Here is a 20,068-nt window from a genome sequence, read left to right on the forward strand (position 1 = left end):
GCCACTTTTATAGGTATGTACTGTGTCCTATTGTGATTTCAATTTGCATTTCCTGATGGAGTAATGTGGAACTTTTAATATGCTTATATATTAGCCATGTATCTTTTTTCGTCTGTGGTAAATATTTATTATCTTTCTCATATTTAAAAATGTTAAAATACCATTTTGAACATGAGTGATTCTAGTTTTATTTTATTTTTATTTAATTTTCTAATTTACATCCAGTGAGTTAGCATATAGATTTCAAGATTAGATTCCTTAATGCCCCTTACCCATTTAGCCCATCCCTCCTCCCACAACCCCGCCAGTAACCCTCTGTTTGTTCTCCATATTTAAGAGTCTCTTATGGTTTGTCCCCTTCCCTGTTTTTCTATTATTTTTGCTTCTCTTCCCTTATGTTCATCTGTTTTGTATCTTAAAGCCCTCATATGAGTGAAATCATATGATATTTGCCTTTCTCTGACTGACTAATTTCACTTAGCATAATACCCTCTAGTTCCATCCACGTAGTTGCAAACAGCAAGATTTCATTGTTTTTGACTGCCGACAGATACACACACACACACACACACACACACACACACACACACCCCACATCTTCTTTATCCATTCATCCATCGATGGACATTTGGGCTCTTTCCATACTTTGGCTATTGTTGATAGTGCTGCTATAAACATTGGGGTGCATGTGTCCCTTCGAAATAGCACACCTGTATACCTTGGATAAATACCTAGTACTGCAATTGCTGGGTCGTAAGGTAGTTCTATTTTTAATTGTTTGAGGAACTTCCATACTGTTTTCCAGAGTGGCTGTACCAGTTTGCATTCCCACCAGCAGTGCAAAAGAGACCCTCTTTCTCTGTTTCCTTGCCAACATCTGTTGTTGCCTGAGTTGTTCATGTTAGCCATTCTCACAGGTGTGAGGTGGTATCTCCTTGTGGTTTTAATTTGTATTTCCCTGATGATGAGTGACGTTGAGCATTTTTTCATGTGTCGGTTGGCCATCTGGATGTCTTCTTTGGAGAAGTGTCTATTCATGTCTTTTGCCCGTTTCTTCCCTGGATTATTTGTTTTTTGGGTGTTGAGTTTGATAAGTTCTTTATAGATTTTGGATACTAACGCCTTATCTGATATGTCGTTTGCAAATAACTTCTCCCATTCCGTCGGTTGCCTTTTAGTTTTGCTGATTGTTTGCTTCGCTGTGCAGAAGTTTTCTTTTGATGACGTCCCAATAGTTCCATTTTTGCTTTTGTTTCTCTTGCCTCCAGAGACGTGTTGAGTAAGAAGTTGCTGCGGCCAAGGTCAAAGAGGTTTTGGCCTGCTTTCTCCTCAAGGATTTTGATGGCTTCCTGTCTTAGGTTTAGGTCTTTCATCCATTTTGAGTTGATTTTTGTGTATGGTGTAAGAAAGTGATCCAGGTCCATTTTTCTGCATGTCGCCGTCCAGTTTTCCCAGCATCACTTGCTGAAGAGACTGTCTTTATTCCATTGGATATTGTTTCTGGCTTTGCCAAAGATTAGTTGGCCATACATTTGGGGTCCATTTCTGGGTTCTCTATTCTGTTCCACTGATCCGAGTGTCTGTTTTTGTGCCAGTACCATACTGTCTGGATGATTACAGCTTTGTAATACAGCTTGAAGTCCGGGATTGTTGATGCCTCCTGCTTTGGTTTTCTTTTTCAAGATTGCTTTGGCTATTCGAGGTCTTTTCTGGTTCCATACAAATTTTAGGCTTGTTTGTTCTAGCTCTGTGAAGAATGCTGGTGTTATTTTGATAGGTATTGCATGGAATATGTAGACTGCTTTGGGTAGTATTGACATTTTAACCATATTTGTTCTTCCTATCCAGGAGCATGGAATATTTTTCCTTTTTTTGTGTGTCTTCTATTTCTTTCATAAGCTTTCTATAGTTTTCAGTGTATAAATTTTGCACCTCTTTGGTTAGATTTATTCCTAGGTATTTTATGGGTTTTGGTGCAACTGTAAATGGGATCGATTCTTTGATTTCTCTTTCTGTTGCTTCATTATTGGTGTATAGGAATGCAACCAATTTCTGTGCACTGATTTTATATCCTGGTCATGTTACTGAATTCATGGATCAATTCTAGCAGGTTGTTTGTTTGTTTGTTCATTTGTTTATTTTGGTGGAATCTTTTGGGTTTTCCATATAGAGTATCATGTCATCTGCGAAGAGTGAAAGTTTGACCTCCTCCTGGCTGATTTGGATGCCTTTTATTGCTTTGTGCTGTCTGATTGCTGAGGCTAAGACTTCCAATACTGTGTTGAATAACAGTGGTGACAGTGGACAGCCCTGTATTGTTTCTGACCTTAGGGGGAAAGCTCTCAGTTTCTCCCATTGAGGATGATATCAGCGGCGGTTCTTTCATATATGGCTTTTCTGATCTCGAGGTATGCTCCTTCTATCCCTATTTTCTTGAGGGTTTTTATCAAGAAAGGATGCTGTATTTTGTCAAATACTTTCTCTGCATCTATGGAGAGGATCATGTGGTTCTTGTCCTTTGTTTTATTGACGTGAAGAATTACATTGATTGTTTTTGCGGATATTGAACCAGCCCTGCATCCCGGGTATAAATCCCACTTGGTCGTGGTGAATAATTTTTTTAATGTATTGTTGGATCCGGTTCGCTAATACCTTGTTGAGGATATTTTGCCTCCATATTCATCAGGGAAATCGGCCTAGAATTCTTCTTAGTGGGGTTTTTGTCTGGTTTTGGAATCAAGGTAATGCTGGCTTCATAGAGTTTGGAAGTTTTCCTTCCATTTCTATTTTTGGGAACAGCTTCAAGAGAATAGGTGTTAACTCTTGCTTAAATGTTTGGTAGAATTCCCCCAGAGAGCCATCTGGCCCTGGACTCTTGGTTTTTGGCAGGCTTTTGATTACTAATTCGATTTCCTTACTGGTTATGGGCCTGTTCAAATTTTCTACTTCTTCCTGTTTCAGTTTTGGTAGTTTATATGTTTCTTGGAATTTGTCTATTTCTTCCAGGTTGCCCATTTTATTGGCATATAATTGCTCATAATATTCTCTTATTATTGTTTTTATTTCTGCTGTGTTGGAAGTGATCTCTCGTCTTTCACTCTTGATTTTGTTTGGGTACTTTCCTTTTTCCGTTTGATCAGACCGGCCAGGGGTTTATCAATTTTGTTAATTCTGTCAAAGAACCAGCTTCTGGTTTCATTGATCTGTTCTACTGGGTTTTTTGGGGGTTCGATAGCATGGATTTCTGCCCTAATCTTTACTATTTCCTGTCTTCTGCTGGTTTGGGGTTTTATCTTGCTGTTCTTTTTCCAGCTCCTTAAGGTGTAAGGTTAGGCTGTGTATCAGAGACCTTCCTTACCTCTTTAGGAAGGCCTGGATTGCTATATACTTCCCTCCTATGACCCCCTTTACTGTGTCCTGGAGGTTGTGGGCTGTGGTGTTATCATTTTCATTGGCTTCCATGTACTTTTTAATTTCCCCTTTAACTTCTTGTTTAGCCCACTCATTCTTCAGTAGGATGTTCTTTCGTCTCCAAGTATTTTTTATCTTTCCAAGTTTTTTCTTGTTGTTGATTACGAGTTTCATGGTATTGTGGTATGAAAATATGCATTGTATGATCTCGACTTTTTTGTACTTGTTGAGGGCTGATTTGTGTCCCAGTATGTGATGTATTCTGGAGAACGTTCCATGTGCACTGAAGAAGAATGTATATTCCACTGCTTTAGGATGAAATGTTTTGACTATCTCTGTTAAGTCCATCGGGTCCAGTGTGTCATTCAAAGCCATTGTTTCCTTGTTGATTTTGTCTTTAGATGATCTGTCCATTGTTGTCAGTGGGGTGTTGAAGTCCCCTACTATTATGGTATTGTTCTCAATGAGTTTCTTTATGTTTGTGGCTAATTGATTTATCTATTTGTGTGCTCTCACATTTGGAGCATACATGTTTACAATTGTCAGGTCTTCTTGGTGGGTAGACCCCTTAATTATGATATAATGCCCTTCTTCATCTCTTGTTGCAGTCTTTATTTTAAAGTCTAGATTGTCTGATACAAGTATGGCTACTCTGGCTTTCTTTTGGTGACCGTTAGCATGATAGAGGGTTCTCCATCCCCTTACTTTCAGTCTGAAGGTGTCGTTAGGTCTAAAGTGGGTCTCTTGTAAACAGCACATATAGATGGATCTCATTTTCTTATCCATTCTGTTACCCTATGTCTTTTGATTGGAGCATTTAGTCCTTTGACGTTTAGAGTGAGTACTGAAAGATATGAATTTATTGCCATTATGTTTCTTGTAGAGTTGGAGTGTCTGGTGGTGTTCTCTGGTCCTTTCTAGGACCTTTGTAGTTTTTGGTCTCTCTCTCTCTCTCTCTCTTTTCTCTTTGAGTTTTATCCCCTCAGAAACTCCCCCTAAAAATTTCTTGCAGGGCTGATTTAGTGGTCCCAAGCTCCTTTAATATTTGTTTGTGTGGGAAACTTTTAATCTCTCCCTCCATTTTGAATGACAGCCTTGCTGGATAAAGAATTTTTGGCTGCATATTTTTCCGATTCAGCACATTGAATATATCCTGCCACTCCTTTCTGGCCTGCCAAGTTTCTGTGGCTAGGTCTGCTGCAAACCTACCTGATCTGCCTTCCCTTGTAGGTTAAGGACTTTTTTTTCCCCTTGCTGCTTTCATGATCCTTTCCTTGCCTGAGTATTTTGTGAATTTGACTATGATATGCCTTGCTGATGGTCAGTTTTTGTTGAATCTTATGGGAGTCCTCTGTGCTTCCTGGATTTTGATGTCTGTGTCTTTCCCCAGGTTAGGGAAGTTTTCTGCTGTGATTTGCTCATGTAACCCTTTTCCCCCTCTTTCTCTCTCTTCATCTTCTGGGACCCCCTATGATTCTGGTGTTGTTCCTATTTAATGAGTCACTGATCTCTAATACTTAAATCGTGCTCTTTTACCTTAGTCTCCCTCTTTTTTTCTGCTTCATTATTCTCCATAAGTTTGTCCTCTATATCACTGATTCGCTGTTCTGCCTCATCCATCCTTGCTGCCGTGGCATCCACTCGAGATTTCAGCTCAGTTATGGCATTTTTTATTTCATCCTGACTAGCTTTTCCTTCTTTTATCTCCACGGAAAGGGATTCTAATCTATTTTTGACCCCAGCTGGTATTCTTATTATTGTGATTGTAAATTCTGGTTCAGACTTCTTGCTTGTATCTGTGTTGAGTAAGTCCCTGCCTGTTGTTTCTTCCTGCTCCTGCTTTTGGGGTGAATTCCTTTGTTTTGTCATTTTGAAGGAAGAAAAGGAATTAATAGGGTAAAAAAAAACATTGAAATTAAAAAATTAGAAATGACACACACACATGCACATGCACACACATATCAAATGATGCTAGATCATCGGTGTGTTTTGGTCTGGTTATTGAAAGGAGGTTGAAAGATTAGAGAAAAGGGGGGGGAGGGAGGAAAACGTTTGAAATTTTGAGAAAATGAACACAATGAAATAAAATGAAATGATGGAAGTAAAATAAAATTTGAAAAATGTACAAAAACCCAAAAAATATAGTAGAAAAAATATTTTAATGATTGAAAATGAAAATAATTTTTTTCCCTTTCTGTATTGAAGAAAAAGAAAAGAGACAGAAAAGAAAATTGAATAGATGGACCAGCAAATAGACTGAAATATGATTGACATTACATCGTTTTCCCCTAGAAGTCAAACTATGAAGCACTTCATCGTCTGTAAAGTAAGCAGGCAAAGAGATTTGTGGTGTTCCTGAAGAGTGCGGTTGGCCCAGTTGGGTGGGGCTTAGTGCAACAGGTCCGTTCCGCACTAGATGGCACTGCTTAGCTTGCTGGGGTGTATTGTTGTGGTGCTTGTAGGTGTGTATGCGCATGCGCGGGAGGGGTGACAATGGCCTCACACAGGTACCCAGTCTCTAGAATTGGAACTCTCTGCTCTCCCTGATCCGCAATCGTGTACCCGTCCTTTGTCTCTGGCTTCTCCACTTTACCACTTTCTCTCTAGCTGCTTTTGGGGGGGGGGGGGAGTAGTTTTCCTGTGCTCCCCCCCCACCCACACACACATCCCCTTACTCCTGTCTCTGTCCTGTCTCCACAAGCAAAAACAGCTCCCTGCCCTCCGTGGCTTCTTTCTCCCCCAGTTCACCTCTCTGCACCACGTACCTGCTGAGTTCTGTGGTTCAGGTTGTGCGGATTGTTGTGTTAATCCTCAGATCAGTTTTCTAGGTGTGCAGGATGGTTTAGTGTTGATCTGGCTGTATTTCATGGATGCGAGATGCAAAGAAAACTTCCATGCTGTTCCACCATCTTTGCTCCTGTCCCTGAGTATTATAGTTTTGATGTTGGAAGGGATGCGTGCCACTTTTAAATAATAGTTTTTAGCTATTTTTGACTTTGTATATAAGTTTTCGAATATATCATCTATAGCTTAAAGCACTATTTCCTGGGATTTGGTAGGAGTTTCTGCCGAGCAATTGAACCAAGTGCAGGCCTTACTGTGTACTGAGACCCCCCACTAAGCCATTACCTTTTTTTCAGGTTGAAGTAATATATCAAAGTATTTCCTGAAGGGGTACCTACTAATTTATTCATGTAAAATTGAGATACTTACTTCCTTGGTTACTTGGTTACTTCCTTACTTCCAAGTTAGCTGTACTCTCAATTATACCTCTTCTAACATAATTTCTATTTGACTTGCAGGGCCTGTTTGGCCTGTGTTAATTTTCTAATTCCAGCTAACTCACTTCAAATTGGAGAGGTCATCCCAATGAGTCACAAGGCCTCCATGGGTCAGGCATTCAGTTTCAACAAGGGCCTAGCAGCAGGTTGATAGGTGAATTTCTCTAAAATGGTTGTACTTAGTGGCTGCATCAGGCAGGTGGCAATGTTGTGCTGGGAAATGGTCTGCATACTTTCACAGGAGTGATCTTCCTTTCTCCTGCTGGGGTTTCTTTTATTGTTTCTGTTGGACCACTGGAGAGGAGACAGCTGGGCTAACCGGGGAGCAATTTACATGCCCCACTGTTACTTCTCTGGGTATGGCAGTCCTTGAATGGGAGAAATTCCAGTGACAATTATGAGACAGGTAATCGTAAGCATTAACCCATCAATTCCACATTTGGATTTGGAACCTGCAACGTTACACTGAATCACCCATAAGGCCCCACTCACAAGGGAAGGCCTCCCTTCTCTGCTGTGGAGCTTGTGCAAACAGTGTAAAATATGTGTGAGTTGGGAGCTATAGCAGGTGGCATATGGGTGCAGGATCCTGCTATCCCCCTACCAAGAGAGTGGGAAACCTGAGGAGGTGGGAGAGGCTAACCTGTGGGGAAGAAACTGAACTGTTGGCTTTTTTCTCCTTTAGCCCCTCACTCCAGGGTCAGTGCTCCAACTAGCTCTCCCATGGCAGTGGTGATGCCTGTCAGCATCCAGAGAGAACCAGGGCCCAGAGGCTCCTTTCTTCTCCACGTGCCACAATGTGTTTTACCCACATTGTGAGGGCCGCCTGCTCTACACTCTCAGGCAAGGCTTTGCATACACTTTTGCAGTTGAACAGTGTCACGACTGCTTGCAGCCCAACCAAACAAACCTTTAAAGTTTTTGGTCTACCTAAAGCTCTCAATCAAAAAGCAAGTTTCTTATTGCTGACAGCATTTATTTTATGTTTGGGGGCTCCTTGACTCAGGAACTACAGCAATATAACCTTTCAGATAGGGTCACAGGAATTGCTGATTGCTTGTCATGAAAATGTTCCTTCCTCTGCCTGCCTGCAGGAATCACCAGCCATCAAGGTACCATTTGGGCAGCTTGTTTAATCCTAGCTTTTATGGTTAAGCCTTTAAACATTAGGTTAACTTCTGTTCAATAGTAAGTAGGACAGAGGGAAGCCTTTCTCCCTCACCCCCCACCTGTCACCTGGGTGAGAGCATTCACTACCAGGTAGATTCTGGTGAGTCTTAGATTCCCAAATCTGGCCCATGGTTCCTCTTCCAGAAAAATCATGTTTCTGTCAGCATTCCATCCCCATAGCCAAAATTGCCAGGTCTGGGATTTGATTTTACCCTATCAGTAAGAACCAGTAAGTTGGCTGCTGACAGAAGACACAAGACTCCTGGGTCAGAGGTCAAGGATTTTATTTAGCATTCTTAACACAGCCTGCAGAATGAACATTAGCATGTTTGTTGCAGTTCCCATTGTCCCTAGATCCACACGGGCAATGCACTGGGCCCGGAGAGATGTCAAGCATGCAATTGAGAAACACAGGGTGAGGAATCCACTTTTACAGCAGGCCTACTCCCTGTCCTCAAGGTTACTAACTACATACATCCTGAGAAATACCCAGGCAAAACTGTTGTCAGCCCTGTGGTCTTGGCCCACCCAGCGAAGTGTGTAGGTGCAGAAGAGGTGCAACAGAACTGGACAGTCTTGTCTGACAGCTTTTCCAATATTGTGTTTTGTTTGTTCTTTGGTGTATTTCTCTTTCATCCTCTCTGTAAGTGGACGCCCTGTGCAGGCTAGGCCCTTGGGCAATAGCTGGCTACAAAATGATGTGTAGCCTAATCAAGAATGTTTTCAAATTATAGTTTCAAAAACTGAAGAAGGATAAGTCCTTTAAAAGTGTGCCCACCACTCAGTATGTCAGCCACCTGTCAGTCCTAAGTGGGACAGAGAGCTAAAGAAAACTTTTCTGGTCCATCTCTCTTTAAGAATTAGGACTACTGCCAGTTTCTAAAATAAGGACAGTCACATAATAGTCTGGAAACGGCCACTTGCATTTTTCTAGAAAGAAATCTATTCTGGTGAGAGGGTGATGACTGACAAGGCAGTAATATACCGTTGCTAAGGAGAAGACCCAATAATTATGCTGATGGTCCAAGGCTGACATAATATAACTCAGCCCAAGTGTAGAGCATGTGACGATTCTTCTTCTTACAGAGTTTTTATTTCAGCCTTAAAAAGACTTCCAAAATTTGTTATTTAGATTCCAAGATTTTACTCTTCAGAGATATACTAACTGTAACTGTTTTAAAATTACAAAGCGAACTTCAGTTAAGTCTCAGCTTTTAATTCATGACAGGTAATAAGCAACAACATTTGAGAACTAAAAGGAGAACAAAAATGAGATCGGTGGCTGCAATAAACAACATCTGAAGAATCATTCAGTAGATGGACATTAGTGATTAAGCTTCAGAGTCACACGATGAAAAACATAAATACATGACTAAGTAGTTATCCCTGGCAGACCCCACAAAGCCTGAAGTTCAGATGCAAAGGGCTGTTTTGGTAACTTAGGGGAGATAGAATAATACAATGATGGTGTTTCTATTCATTTGGCATAAACTCTTTTTCCTGTCCTAAGCAGTTTCACAAAACACCTTAAAATTCTATCTTTTCCTGTGTGTTTCTATTAGAGATTTCAAGGAAAAATCCTAACACTTTTCTCCTGAAAGTGATGAAAATAAAAGCACTGAAGTCACAATGTTTTAACACATTGTCATGCATTGTTTCAGAGTTTATCTTTGGGGTATAAAATAGTAAGTGGGCTAGTGTAAAAAATATTATGCACTAATTAGTTACATGTAAGAACCAAATTAATCCCATTTTTTTGGAGAGAATTTAATTTGAAGAAAATCAGCTTCCTGACTTGGTTAAAACAAAGTCTATAATGTAATGAGACAAAAGTGAAGTAGTTTAAGTAATAAATGTTTAATCAAAGAATTTTACATATTAACAGCATTCATTTGGCCAAACATCTACACGTTTGTAGAATCCTACTGTATATAAAGTGGGAATGTATCAAGTATAGACTATGAAAGTGCAAATAACAAGTCAAGGTTAGAGTAATTTTTTTTTTTACATTATAAAATTAACTTGTTTACAAAATAGGCTTTGCCAAACTTTATTTCTGAACTGTAAAGTCAATGACTGTGTTGTTTTTAAAATATGTACCAAGGAAATACAAATTGAATAATGATCATTTTTCATGCTCAGGAGATAGCACAGAAACAAAGGGTACTGCACAAGGCGTAAGGAACCAGAACCCATCACATACACTGTCTTCACACACAGCACTCTTTCTCACCTTATTGCAGCTTCGCAAGACGCCTCAATGTGATACAAAGACTCTTTCTATTGAAAAGTTACAACTCGGTCTAAAAACTGATTGGTGTTGATATTTTTAATCCAAAATAAATTTGTAAAAAAATCCTTTAATGGACTGTTTCAGTTGAATATACAGTAATACACTGTAGACAAAGTCAGTATTTTCCCCAACTAATTTACTGGGGATTGATATCACTGTTTCTGAAGACCGGGGAAATAAAAGCTAATGTGGACCTTTGATATCCATGGCCTAGGAGCGATTCACACACAGTTTATTCTAAGGGAACCCGGGGAATATTAAGTACTCTAATAGAGTGTCCTAGCCATATGAATTCCAAGTACAAGAGTTTCAGAAACAGGTTTTGGAGGAAAAAAAAAATAAAAACCGTAATCACAACTCACATGGATATCCATACTAATGTAACCTTTTACCCAGCCCAGGACTTGCCTGTACAAACTCAGTACTGAAATTTTGGTATCTGTAGATTTCTGGTAAGAATCTGGCAAAACATTAAATGGAGTGTTGCATATCTATTTTGTTTATGTTACTCTAGTTTTGATAATATGTAAGTAAAACAGCCATTCCAACAGTTTACTCTAGTTTTAATTACACACTGTATCACTGTATCTTAATTACAACTAAGACCAGTATTTTCTTCACAGTAAGACACTGATAACTAGGAAGTTGATTTTTTTTCAACACTAAACAGTAATCACACAGCAAATGAGTATTGTGCAATAGAACAAACACATGTCAGCATTTGCTATTTAGGCAAACAAACCGATTGAACATTTAGTAGTTATATTTACTGTAAAGGCAAGGCCATGGGTGGTTTTATGGAGGTCTTTGCAATTCATAGCATAGTTACTTCAGAAGAGACACTGAAATTTCAATTACTCACTTATTTAACTGGCAACTATCCATTTAGTTAGGCAAAGGCACGGTAACATGTTGCGCAGGATGTTTTATTGAAATTTTTTAATAATTGTGGGATTTACTATAACTCATGAAAACTCCACTTTTTTTTCTATTTTATAAAACACCATTAAAAGTAATTGCACCCATTAGTAATTAGAATGCACTGTAAAAGTGTGAAAACAAAGAACTATGATTGCACTTCCAATAAAGTGTCTCTTAAAATACAGCACCGCTGTTGCTAATCAACTGTATTTTAATATTAAAATAAACTGTTTTTAACAGCAGCATTAGGTTTAGTTAACTTAAGCTACAGGCTACATTTATTTAAATGCAGTCTCCATGGCAACAAAAGCCCATTATATTCTGGTACCAAGTGGCACCTTTAACTCCCGAGAAGGCTGAGACTACTCTGGAGCCCTCTAGGACACTGCACACCTAAACGCCTTGTTAGTGCACGAGTCAGTTTGGCACAAGTGGACTGGAAATAGACATGAAAAGAAATCTTTGATTCATGTGAATATTAAAACTACACTGTGGTAGACGTAGCACTAAAGAGATGCCTTGGATACCTCAATTCACACCGCTCAGACAAAAAGGAATAAAGTTATAGAAGAACACAAAGAGATTGAGGAACAACATGTTATTAGATCTGTCCAAAATAACTTCTAAAATGAAGAAAACTTTTTTCTTTAAAAGAGGAAAAAACCACCCAAGGATTAGGGAGTAAGCCTTTAATTTAAACATTCAATTTAAGTATCGCTGACTTTAGGCTAAACAGAGGACTGCATTTTCTCACAATGTGGAATCTAGCCTATTTATTCCATTTGTGTTTCTCTTACTCTTTTTTGTCAGCACAAAGGGGAAAAGCTATCCAATTAAATACAAAAGAAATTCCCTCTAAGGTAATAATCAGAAATGAAGCTACCATTCAAGGGAACTCCTCCGTATTTTAATACTAATGTCAGTGGTTTATAACTGAGTTGGAATTAAGTGGATCAAGTCTCTACAAAGCATACTCCACTAGAATACCATCTGTACCTGTGATTCGTTTAGAGCCCAGAGGTGTGCAGTTCACACTAAATGTACTTGTTCAAGCCAGTCACTTGAGGTCTGAGGTGTTTGGCTTGAAGCATCTGAACCATCCCCATTGTTGGCTGCCTCATTACTACTAATGCCAGCTTGAGATGCTGCTTCTCCAGCCAGAGTATTTTCTTCCAAAGGATTTTCTTCTTCTATTTGGGTTCCTCTACCTTCACTGACCGCGGCATCTTCAAACACTGAATCTTCTGGTGGCACCAGCTCCACATCCCTCTTACCTTCTGATTCATCTTTGACACAGGGGAGCTGGGGATCTGCACTGATTTCTGTAACTGCTGGAGGAATCAGGGCGATACTCTGAGGATTCATGTCATGAAACCAAGCCATGATGTTGCCAAGAAGATTGTCATTGATGTTGGCATCCTGGCCAGCTGAGTCAGGGTCACTGGATGAGGGATAGAATTCACTTCTCGCCTCACTGAGAGGGTGTGAACTCAGAGTGTCAGTTGAAAATGGGTCACTCTCTGCTCCTAATCTCATGAGGCTGTCACCAAGTTCCAACAGCTCAGAGCTGCTCAGTGCAGCCCGAGGGCTATCTGTGTTCCTGGGGACTGAGTCTAGTCTGGAAGGTAAAGAGGTGCCTATCGCTCCTAAGGATGCTTCATTATTGAGGAAGTCTCTATTTTCCTCATCAATGGCCAGCCCGGATTCTTGCAATGACAATTGTATTGCAAGAAGTATATTGGGATCATCTTCATCCAAGGAACTCAGAGCCTGAGGCGACAGAAAGTTAAATCACTTTAAAATTTAAAAGGAAAAATTATTTAACCTAATGAAGTTTACCAACTATTCTTTCACCAGATAAATAATACTACCTCTATTTATACAGAATTATTGCTTTATCTACTCAAATCTTAATTTTTTCCTTGTCCATGCTAAAGAGAAAAAAAATTCCTTAAGATAACTCTGACATTTAGGAATCTTTTCCTGTAGTACATCTCTGAAACAAAGATTTTTAATGAAAGGAAGACAAAGAGCAATAAAGTAAAAATAGGAAGTCAGGCTAAACAGAGAAAGAGCAAAAACAGGAACAATGAGGCTGCCCACAAAGGCTACCTGAAGAGAGTCCTGGTTTTCAGAGCGACTGGCAGGGGTGTAGTCACGTAGGGAAGAGCTGTGCAGCACGCTCATAGATGCGGAACTTACCACAGAGGCACCCGGCCTGCGGCCACTGCCACCATCTGGGATGTCTGTTTCAAAGCAAGTGGAACCAGAGACAATCCAGTCATACAAGACTTCACACATGTTTTTTGCACTTATTTTTTTAATTTTTATGTTAGCAAGCAGGGGAGAGGGGCAGAGGGACAGAGAGGGAGAATCTTAAGCAGACTCCACACTCAGCGCAGAGCCCAATGAGGGGCTCAATCCCACAACCATGGGATCATGAGCCAAAATCAAGAGTCGGAAGCTTGGGGCGCCTGGGTGGCTCAGTAGATTCAATGTCCAACTCTTGATCTCTGCTCAGATCATGATCTCACAATTTGTGGGTTTGAGCCCCATGGTGGTGGGCTCTGTGCTGACAGGGTGCAGCCTGCTTCAGATTCTGTATCTTCCCCTCTCTGCCCCTACCAGGTGCATGCCCATGTGCTGTCTCTCTCAAAATATATAAATAAGCTTTAAAAAAAAAAAAAAAAAAGTCAGATGCTCAGTGGACTGAGCCATCCTGGCACCCCGACACATCTTTTTATTTTAGTCAATAATTTCTCTTTCAGTGCTGGTGAAAACCTGTGTTCACATGTTCACTTAATCTTTCAGAGATTCTCCTCCCTATATGTCTCATCAAAATATATCTAATATTACCACTTCAAACACGATTGCTCTTTACGTTTTTGTTTGCATTACATATGGTTCTATTCATAAATGCAAGTGCTACCACCACTCTTTTTTTCTTAAGCAATAACAAAGGTATTTTAGTTTTCAAAGTTCTTAAAACTAAAGAATTTTGGAATTACAATAGCCTGAAGAACAAATCTTTAGGTTCATTGATCCTGATTTATTAAATATGATCTGCTGACGTAAGAATTTGAAGATTTTCCATTAAGAATTTAACATTTAAAAGTTGATAATAAAAATAATTGATTTCTAGAGGCGCCTGGGTGGCTCAGTCGGTTAAGTGTCTGACTTTGGTTCAGGTCATGATCTCACAGTTTATGAGTTCAAGCCCTACATAGAGCTCTGTGCTGACAGCTCAGAGCCTGGAGCCTGCCTCGGATTCTGTGTCTCCCTCTCTCTCCCTGCCCTGCCCCTGCTCACATACTCCTTCTCTCTCTCTCTCAAAAATAAACATTAAAAAATAAATTTTAAATGATTTATTTCAGAAATTTTCTTTTAAAGAATGTTAACGGGAGAAGTGAAGCTAAGAGGAAAATATTCCATGAACACAGTAACAGTGATCAACAGCTACAATTTATTGAGTGCTCTCTAGGTGTTACTAGTGCTTAATTAAGGGTTTTATACACATTATCTCATTTAATGCTCACAATGAGCCCACAATGTGGCACTGTTTTTATTGCTTCTTAGAATGAGGAGACTAAATCTTAGAGAGGTTAAGTCAACTTGACTGAAGTCTTACACTGATATAGAGATGGGGTCATGAATGCAGGTTCCAGCTGACTCCACAGCCCATGTTCTTTTTTTTTTTTTTTTAATGTTTATTTATTTTTGAAAGAGACAGTGAGCGAGCAAGTGCAAGTGGGAGAGGGGCAAAGAGAGAGGGAGACACAGAATCTGAAACAGGTTTCAGGCTCTGAGCTGTCAGTACAGAGCCCAATGCGGTGCACAAACCCACGAGCTGTAAGATCATGATCTGAGCCAAAGTCGGATGCTTAACCAACTGAGCCACCCAGACGCCACTCCACCGCCCATGTTCTTAACCTCTCTGGTTTTATGTATCCTGTGACATTCAAAGCATCTGCATATTGATTATATATCTACACTACAAACTATTTCACAAACATTTAAATTTGCCAGTTTTAAGAATAAATTCAAGAGAACTAAAAAGACTAAAACCGAGCCAACTTAAGAGCTTACCTAAAGTGCTTTCACTCGGCTCATCAGGGTCTGGAGCGTTACTGAGCAGACTGTGCACATCTCCTCGACGGCGTTGTTGTCTGTGCCTCCTCCGATACTGAAATTCAGCATATTCCTGCATAAACCAAAGGTTATAAAATACAGAAGAGCATGCAATTTTTTTAATGCAAATAAAACACACATTTTTTTTCCAGGAAAAAAAATGTGTGATTTTATATACATATAAAGTCACTTGGCATTAACGAAAGAAACTTCAGGTTTTGCCATGCCAAGGAAACAGAAAAGGTAAAATGGAAAAAGAAAAATTTTAAATAGTCATTACAACTGCCTGGATAAATTGGGAATACTTGCAAGCTCCAATGCCAGGGCAGAACTGAGCCTTTTTCATATGCCTGGGTCTTGTTACATAATGTTTAACACCATAACGATTTTGCTAATATACGTTAGGCTTTTATTAATATAAGCTAGGCTCTTGGAGGTCTGGTTTTTAAAAAGTGACTGTGATATATGCAACAGAAAGGGGAAAAAAAAGTGTACACTACCAATTGCTTATCAGACTATGAGATTTTGTATTCCTTGGGACTACAACATATCATACTCACAAGTTAAATGATTAAAAGAAAAATGTGAAATTAGCTTTAAAATAAGATGTTACTTGGCTTCCTTCCTATATTAGTTAATATGTGGGGCTATCTACAACACAGGCAGAGGGCATATGGGTAGGATGAAGGTATGGGTGGAGGCAGAACCTGGGACCACCTGCTACTACCTGGGTATACACATACTTTTCCAGGTTTTAGTGACAGAAGAGATTAGAAGAGAGGCCAGTCAGTGTGCATGACACTAGCACAGATAGGCTGATTTTGAGAATCATTATAGAATCTTTCAGTGATAAACACAAATATACTCAGGTTTATGATCATCCTGGTTACCCTAGGATATTCAATATGTTTATGTTGTGAAAGTACTAGAATAAAAACAAAGACAAGTTTTTACATCATAAATAATACTTTCACATCACACTACTCTGGTTAAATTTATTTAAACTCCTGGGGCGCCTGGGTGGCGCAGTCGGTTAAGCGTCCGACTTCAGCCAGGTCACGATCTCGCGGTCCGTGAGTTCGAGCCCCGCGTCGGGCTCTGGGCTGATGGCTCAGAGCCTGGAGCCTGTTTCTGATTCTGTGTCTCCCTCTCTCTCTGCCCCTCCCCCGTTCATGCTCTGTCTCTCTCTGTCCCAAAAAAATAAACGTTAAAAAAAAAAAAAAATTTAAATTTATTTAAACTCCATTTATGTAAACAAGCAGTTGGAGTCCAATATGAAATGGGAGGCATCCTACCAGGTTAGAAACCAAGAAAGATCCTACAGGTTCTCAGAGGGATTATTTAGGTTCTTTAAAATTTACTGCTGAGCTGTGGTATGAGTTCTTCCTTTGCTGGAGGCCCATGATCCCAAACTGGATAACTATTATGTGTCATCATGGTTCACTAGACCACTGAGGAACACTGCATTTCTTAGCCAAAGATGGCATAAAAATTTTATTTCAGTTCAAGGTTTATATTTAAGGACAATTTGCTTCCTTTGTACACTTGAATACAGTACAAAAAGTTATTCTGAATTAATAGTAAACTATTAGTTTGGTTACTATTACTATTAGTTAGTAATAGTAAACTATTACTAACCACATAATACACATATTTCCAATTTAGGAAAACTAAAATTTGGGTTAAAAACAACCATAAAAGAGGGGTGCCTGGGTGGCTCAGTCGGTTAAGCATCGACTTTGGCTCAGGTCATGATCTCACAGTTCGTGGGTTGGAGCCCTGTGTCAGGCTCTGTGCTGTCAGCTCAGAGCCCGGAGCCTGCTTCAGATTCTGTGTGTCCCTCTCTCTCAAAAATAAATAAAACATGAAAAAAAATTTTTTAAAAACAACCATAAAAGAAACTTGTTATAATTACTCTGATGGTAAACCCAATAGCATTCTCTCATGATGCAATAGGCTTAAAAAAACTGATCTCATAAAATTAAACCTATCTGAAAATTTCTAAGAATTCCTAGATTTTTATGTAAGCATATGAAAAAGCTTTAGTTGTGGTACTCCAAAAGGTTGAAGAGTGTTAAGGTTACAGACAAGACTGAGAAATTTTAAGATTTATAGGAGAAAAAGCTGCTAGGAGCTTTTTGTTGAGCACTAATTTATTGAGCACCAAATTTATCAGTGACTTAAAGAGATGCTTTAATCCTTCTAGAACTTCCATGGGGTAGATGCTGTCATCCATATTTTACAGATGAGAAGTTAAGGAAGAATGGGGAGCCTAAAGTGTAATAAGTTCCAGAGCTAGACCTTGAATTCAGGTGTCCCTCAGACTTTAACACTATGCTCTTTCCTCTGGGCTCCACTGCCTTTAAAGTGGTACAAAATACTTATGATTGTCACTGACTCAATTTAATTAAAAACGGAGAAAGATGGAATTAACTTGACTGAAAAAATATAAATTCAACCTAAAAGTCTATTGAAGTTTGGTAACACTAATTTTTTTTTCCAAAGTATATATGAAGGCAAAGAGTTAATTTTTAAAGATATTATTTTGGCAGTTACTTGATAGAATTTTAGAGTTTCACACTGTAGAGTAATTCTTTAGACTTGCAATAAGGTTTACATAAAAGCTTGGTGTTTCAATGTGTCAAAGACTTTAAAGAAAAATAAAAGTTAAAAAATTCTTATAAAACTTATGAACACATAAAAATAAATTTAAGAAGGAAATGTTACTTATACTTTCATAATTCTCAATCTCTGGAGAACAAGAGCTCGATAATTTTATTCATAAATATTCACATGTGAGGTAGCAAGCTTTCCTGTTTTTTACAAAATGAATCTGTGTCAGTCACATTAGTAGGTCCTCAATATTCAAGGACAAATATTTAGGATTCCTAAAGTTACTGTCAGAGCTAGAAGCTACAAGAGATGTGTACATGACTATGAGTACACTGGTAAAGGTTTTATTTTTGCTCAAATAAAGCTAAATTGTTTTCTACCTTGAAATACTGAAATCTTTAGTACTCTTTTTTTCATAACTGAAGCTTGTTTTTCATGCTTTTAGGTAGAAATTTTCCATAACATCCTCAAAGTTGTAATAGAATAATAAGCATAGCATAGAAAAAGGTTCATAATTTATTTTATAACAGTTTCAGTAATATATTAAAGTCTTTATGCAATTTAAGTGAATTAAAAATTTTCCATATCAGAGCTCAAAGCACAAATTGTTTTCTCAAGTCAGTATTTTCTTAGATATATCTACCAATACAACAGGCCACAAGGTGATTGCAAGTATCCTCAGTAGCTGAAAAGACAAAGTATCTGTTTTAAATAATCCACCGTCATTTCTAGATAATTTCATTCTCCTTCAGTTGAAGACAACAAATGGGCTATAAATTATAAAGTTTCACTGTTTGTCCTGCTCCCTTCTAAGAACTAAGTTAAAAGGTTATTGTAACATAAACACCAGATAGTATACTGTTTTAGAGAATAAGGAAGGAGAGACAGAAGTAGAGATAACTACTAAAACCATTTAAAATCAGACTCAACAGGAACAGTGGCAATTTAAATCTCAGAAAATAGCAATGTGACTAAGATTTTCACTCTATCTTATTTGTGGGAATTGCTACTTGTAGTGTTAGTATTTTAGACTGCATTTTATTTATTTACTTTTAAAGATTTTATTTTTAGGCAATATCTACACTCAACACAGGGCTTGAACTCATGACCCTGAGACCAAGAACTAATAAAGTTCTTGGTGACTGAGCCAGTCAGGCACCCCCTAGACTATTTGTATCTTAAAATCTATCAATAACAACTAAAAAAAACAAAAACAAACAAAAAAAAATCAAGACAAAAAAAAACAAGAAGAGGGTGAAAATCTTAAAGAGCAGAAAGCAATTAAGCAAAGCATTTTTTCTGCATAAACATTATTAATGTCAAGTTTCCACCTTAGAAACTGATTTATAAATCAATCAGGTTGTTGCAGTAACTTAAAAAAATAGACTGTGCAGGTTTTTCATAGATTCAGACTGAAACAAGATTATGACAAAAAATGCATTTCTAATAAAATTTATACTCATTAACCAATTTGAAAATACACTCCAAAATATATGCTATATGTTAGCCTTAATTTTGACTGTTCAGTAATTACAAATAATAAAAAGGGGGATGCATTTAACAATGTGATGATAATCCAATACCACAAATGGCTAAATGCAGGCTCTGCTGAGGCATTTTTATTATATAAGAAAGAGAAAACATTGCCAACGATCTCAGTAGGATTTAGAATAGATAAGGGTGGAAATGCAAGCAAGATATCACTAAGGAAAAATATAATTAAAAAACGAAACAAAACCCCCGCAAAACAATTACCTCAGGTGATGCAAATCCTAAATATTCCCAATCCCATGTTCCACCAGCAAAGCTACAAAGAAATTGGACATACCATTTGATTTATTATCAGCACTACAAAGTATGAACAATCAGACCCTTGCCCATTGAACATTATTTTTAATTCCTCTGCTTGCAACTTGCTTAACCAAAGTATACCAACTACTGAATATAATTAAAATGATCTTTTCAATTATTTCTTTCAAATTCTAATTGTGTAAAATAGTATAAAAATAAAAATCATCATGTTATAACAGTATTTTATGATTGCTTCTATTTTTATGTGTTTATGTAAAAATAGGGTCAAAGGAATTTCTAATGAGTATAATTGTTATGAAGAAAACATGCTTTAATTTATAGTGGCAGAAACAGTGTAAGTATCTGAAACAACCAAAACTCAGCTGTTCTTTATTGGATGAATATGAATCACTTAAATTATTAACATGAGATTTCTAATTTCTTTATAAGCTCTTACATA

At 38.2% G+C, this 20,068-nt stretch overlaps 1 protein-coding gene across 4 annotated transcripts in view; it reads right to left on the bottom strand.

The window, feature by feature from the left end:
* Positions 1-9,700: 9,700 nt before the first annotated feature.
* The window catches only part of ANKIB1 (ankyrin repeat and IBR domain containing 1), a 148,346-nt gene continuing 137,978 nt past the window's right edge, over positions 9,701-20,068 (bottom strand). For 2 of the 4 annotated variants that reach the window (XM_025929646.2, XM_086696411.1), the window contains exons 17-20: positions 19,573-19,624; positions 15,163-15,277; positions 13,189-13,322; positions 9,701-12,846 (exon numbers count right to left, since the gene is read on the bottom strand). In XM_025929646.2, coding sequence (XP_025785431.1) covers positions 12,106-12,846; positions 13,189-13,322; positions 15,163-15,277; positions 19,573-19,624 — 1,042 coding nt within the window. In that variant the 3' untranslated portion in view covers positions 9,701-12,105. Of the gene's footprint in view, positions 12,847-12,878; positions 13,323-15,162; positions 15,278-19,572; positions 19,625-20,068 lie in introns of those variants that run through there. The other 2 variants (XM_086696413.1, XM_086696419.1) reach the window with 2 other exon arrangements.

Source organism: Puma concolor, chromosome A2, assembly GCF_028749965.1.
Source record: "Puma concolor isolate L17-30 chromosome A2, mPumCon1.1.hap2, whole genome shotgun sequence".
Lineage (NCBI taxonomy): Eukaryota > Metazoa > Chordata > Mammalia > Carnivora > Felidae > Puma > Puma concolor.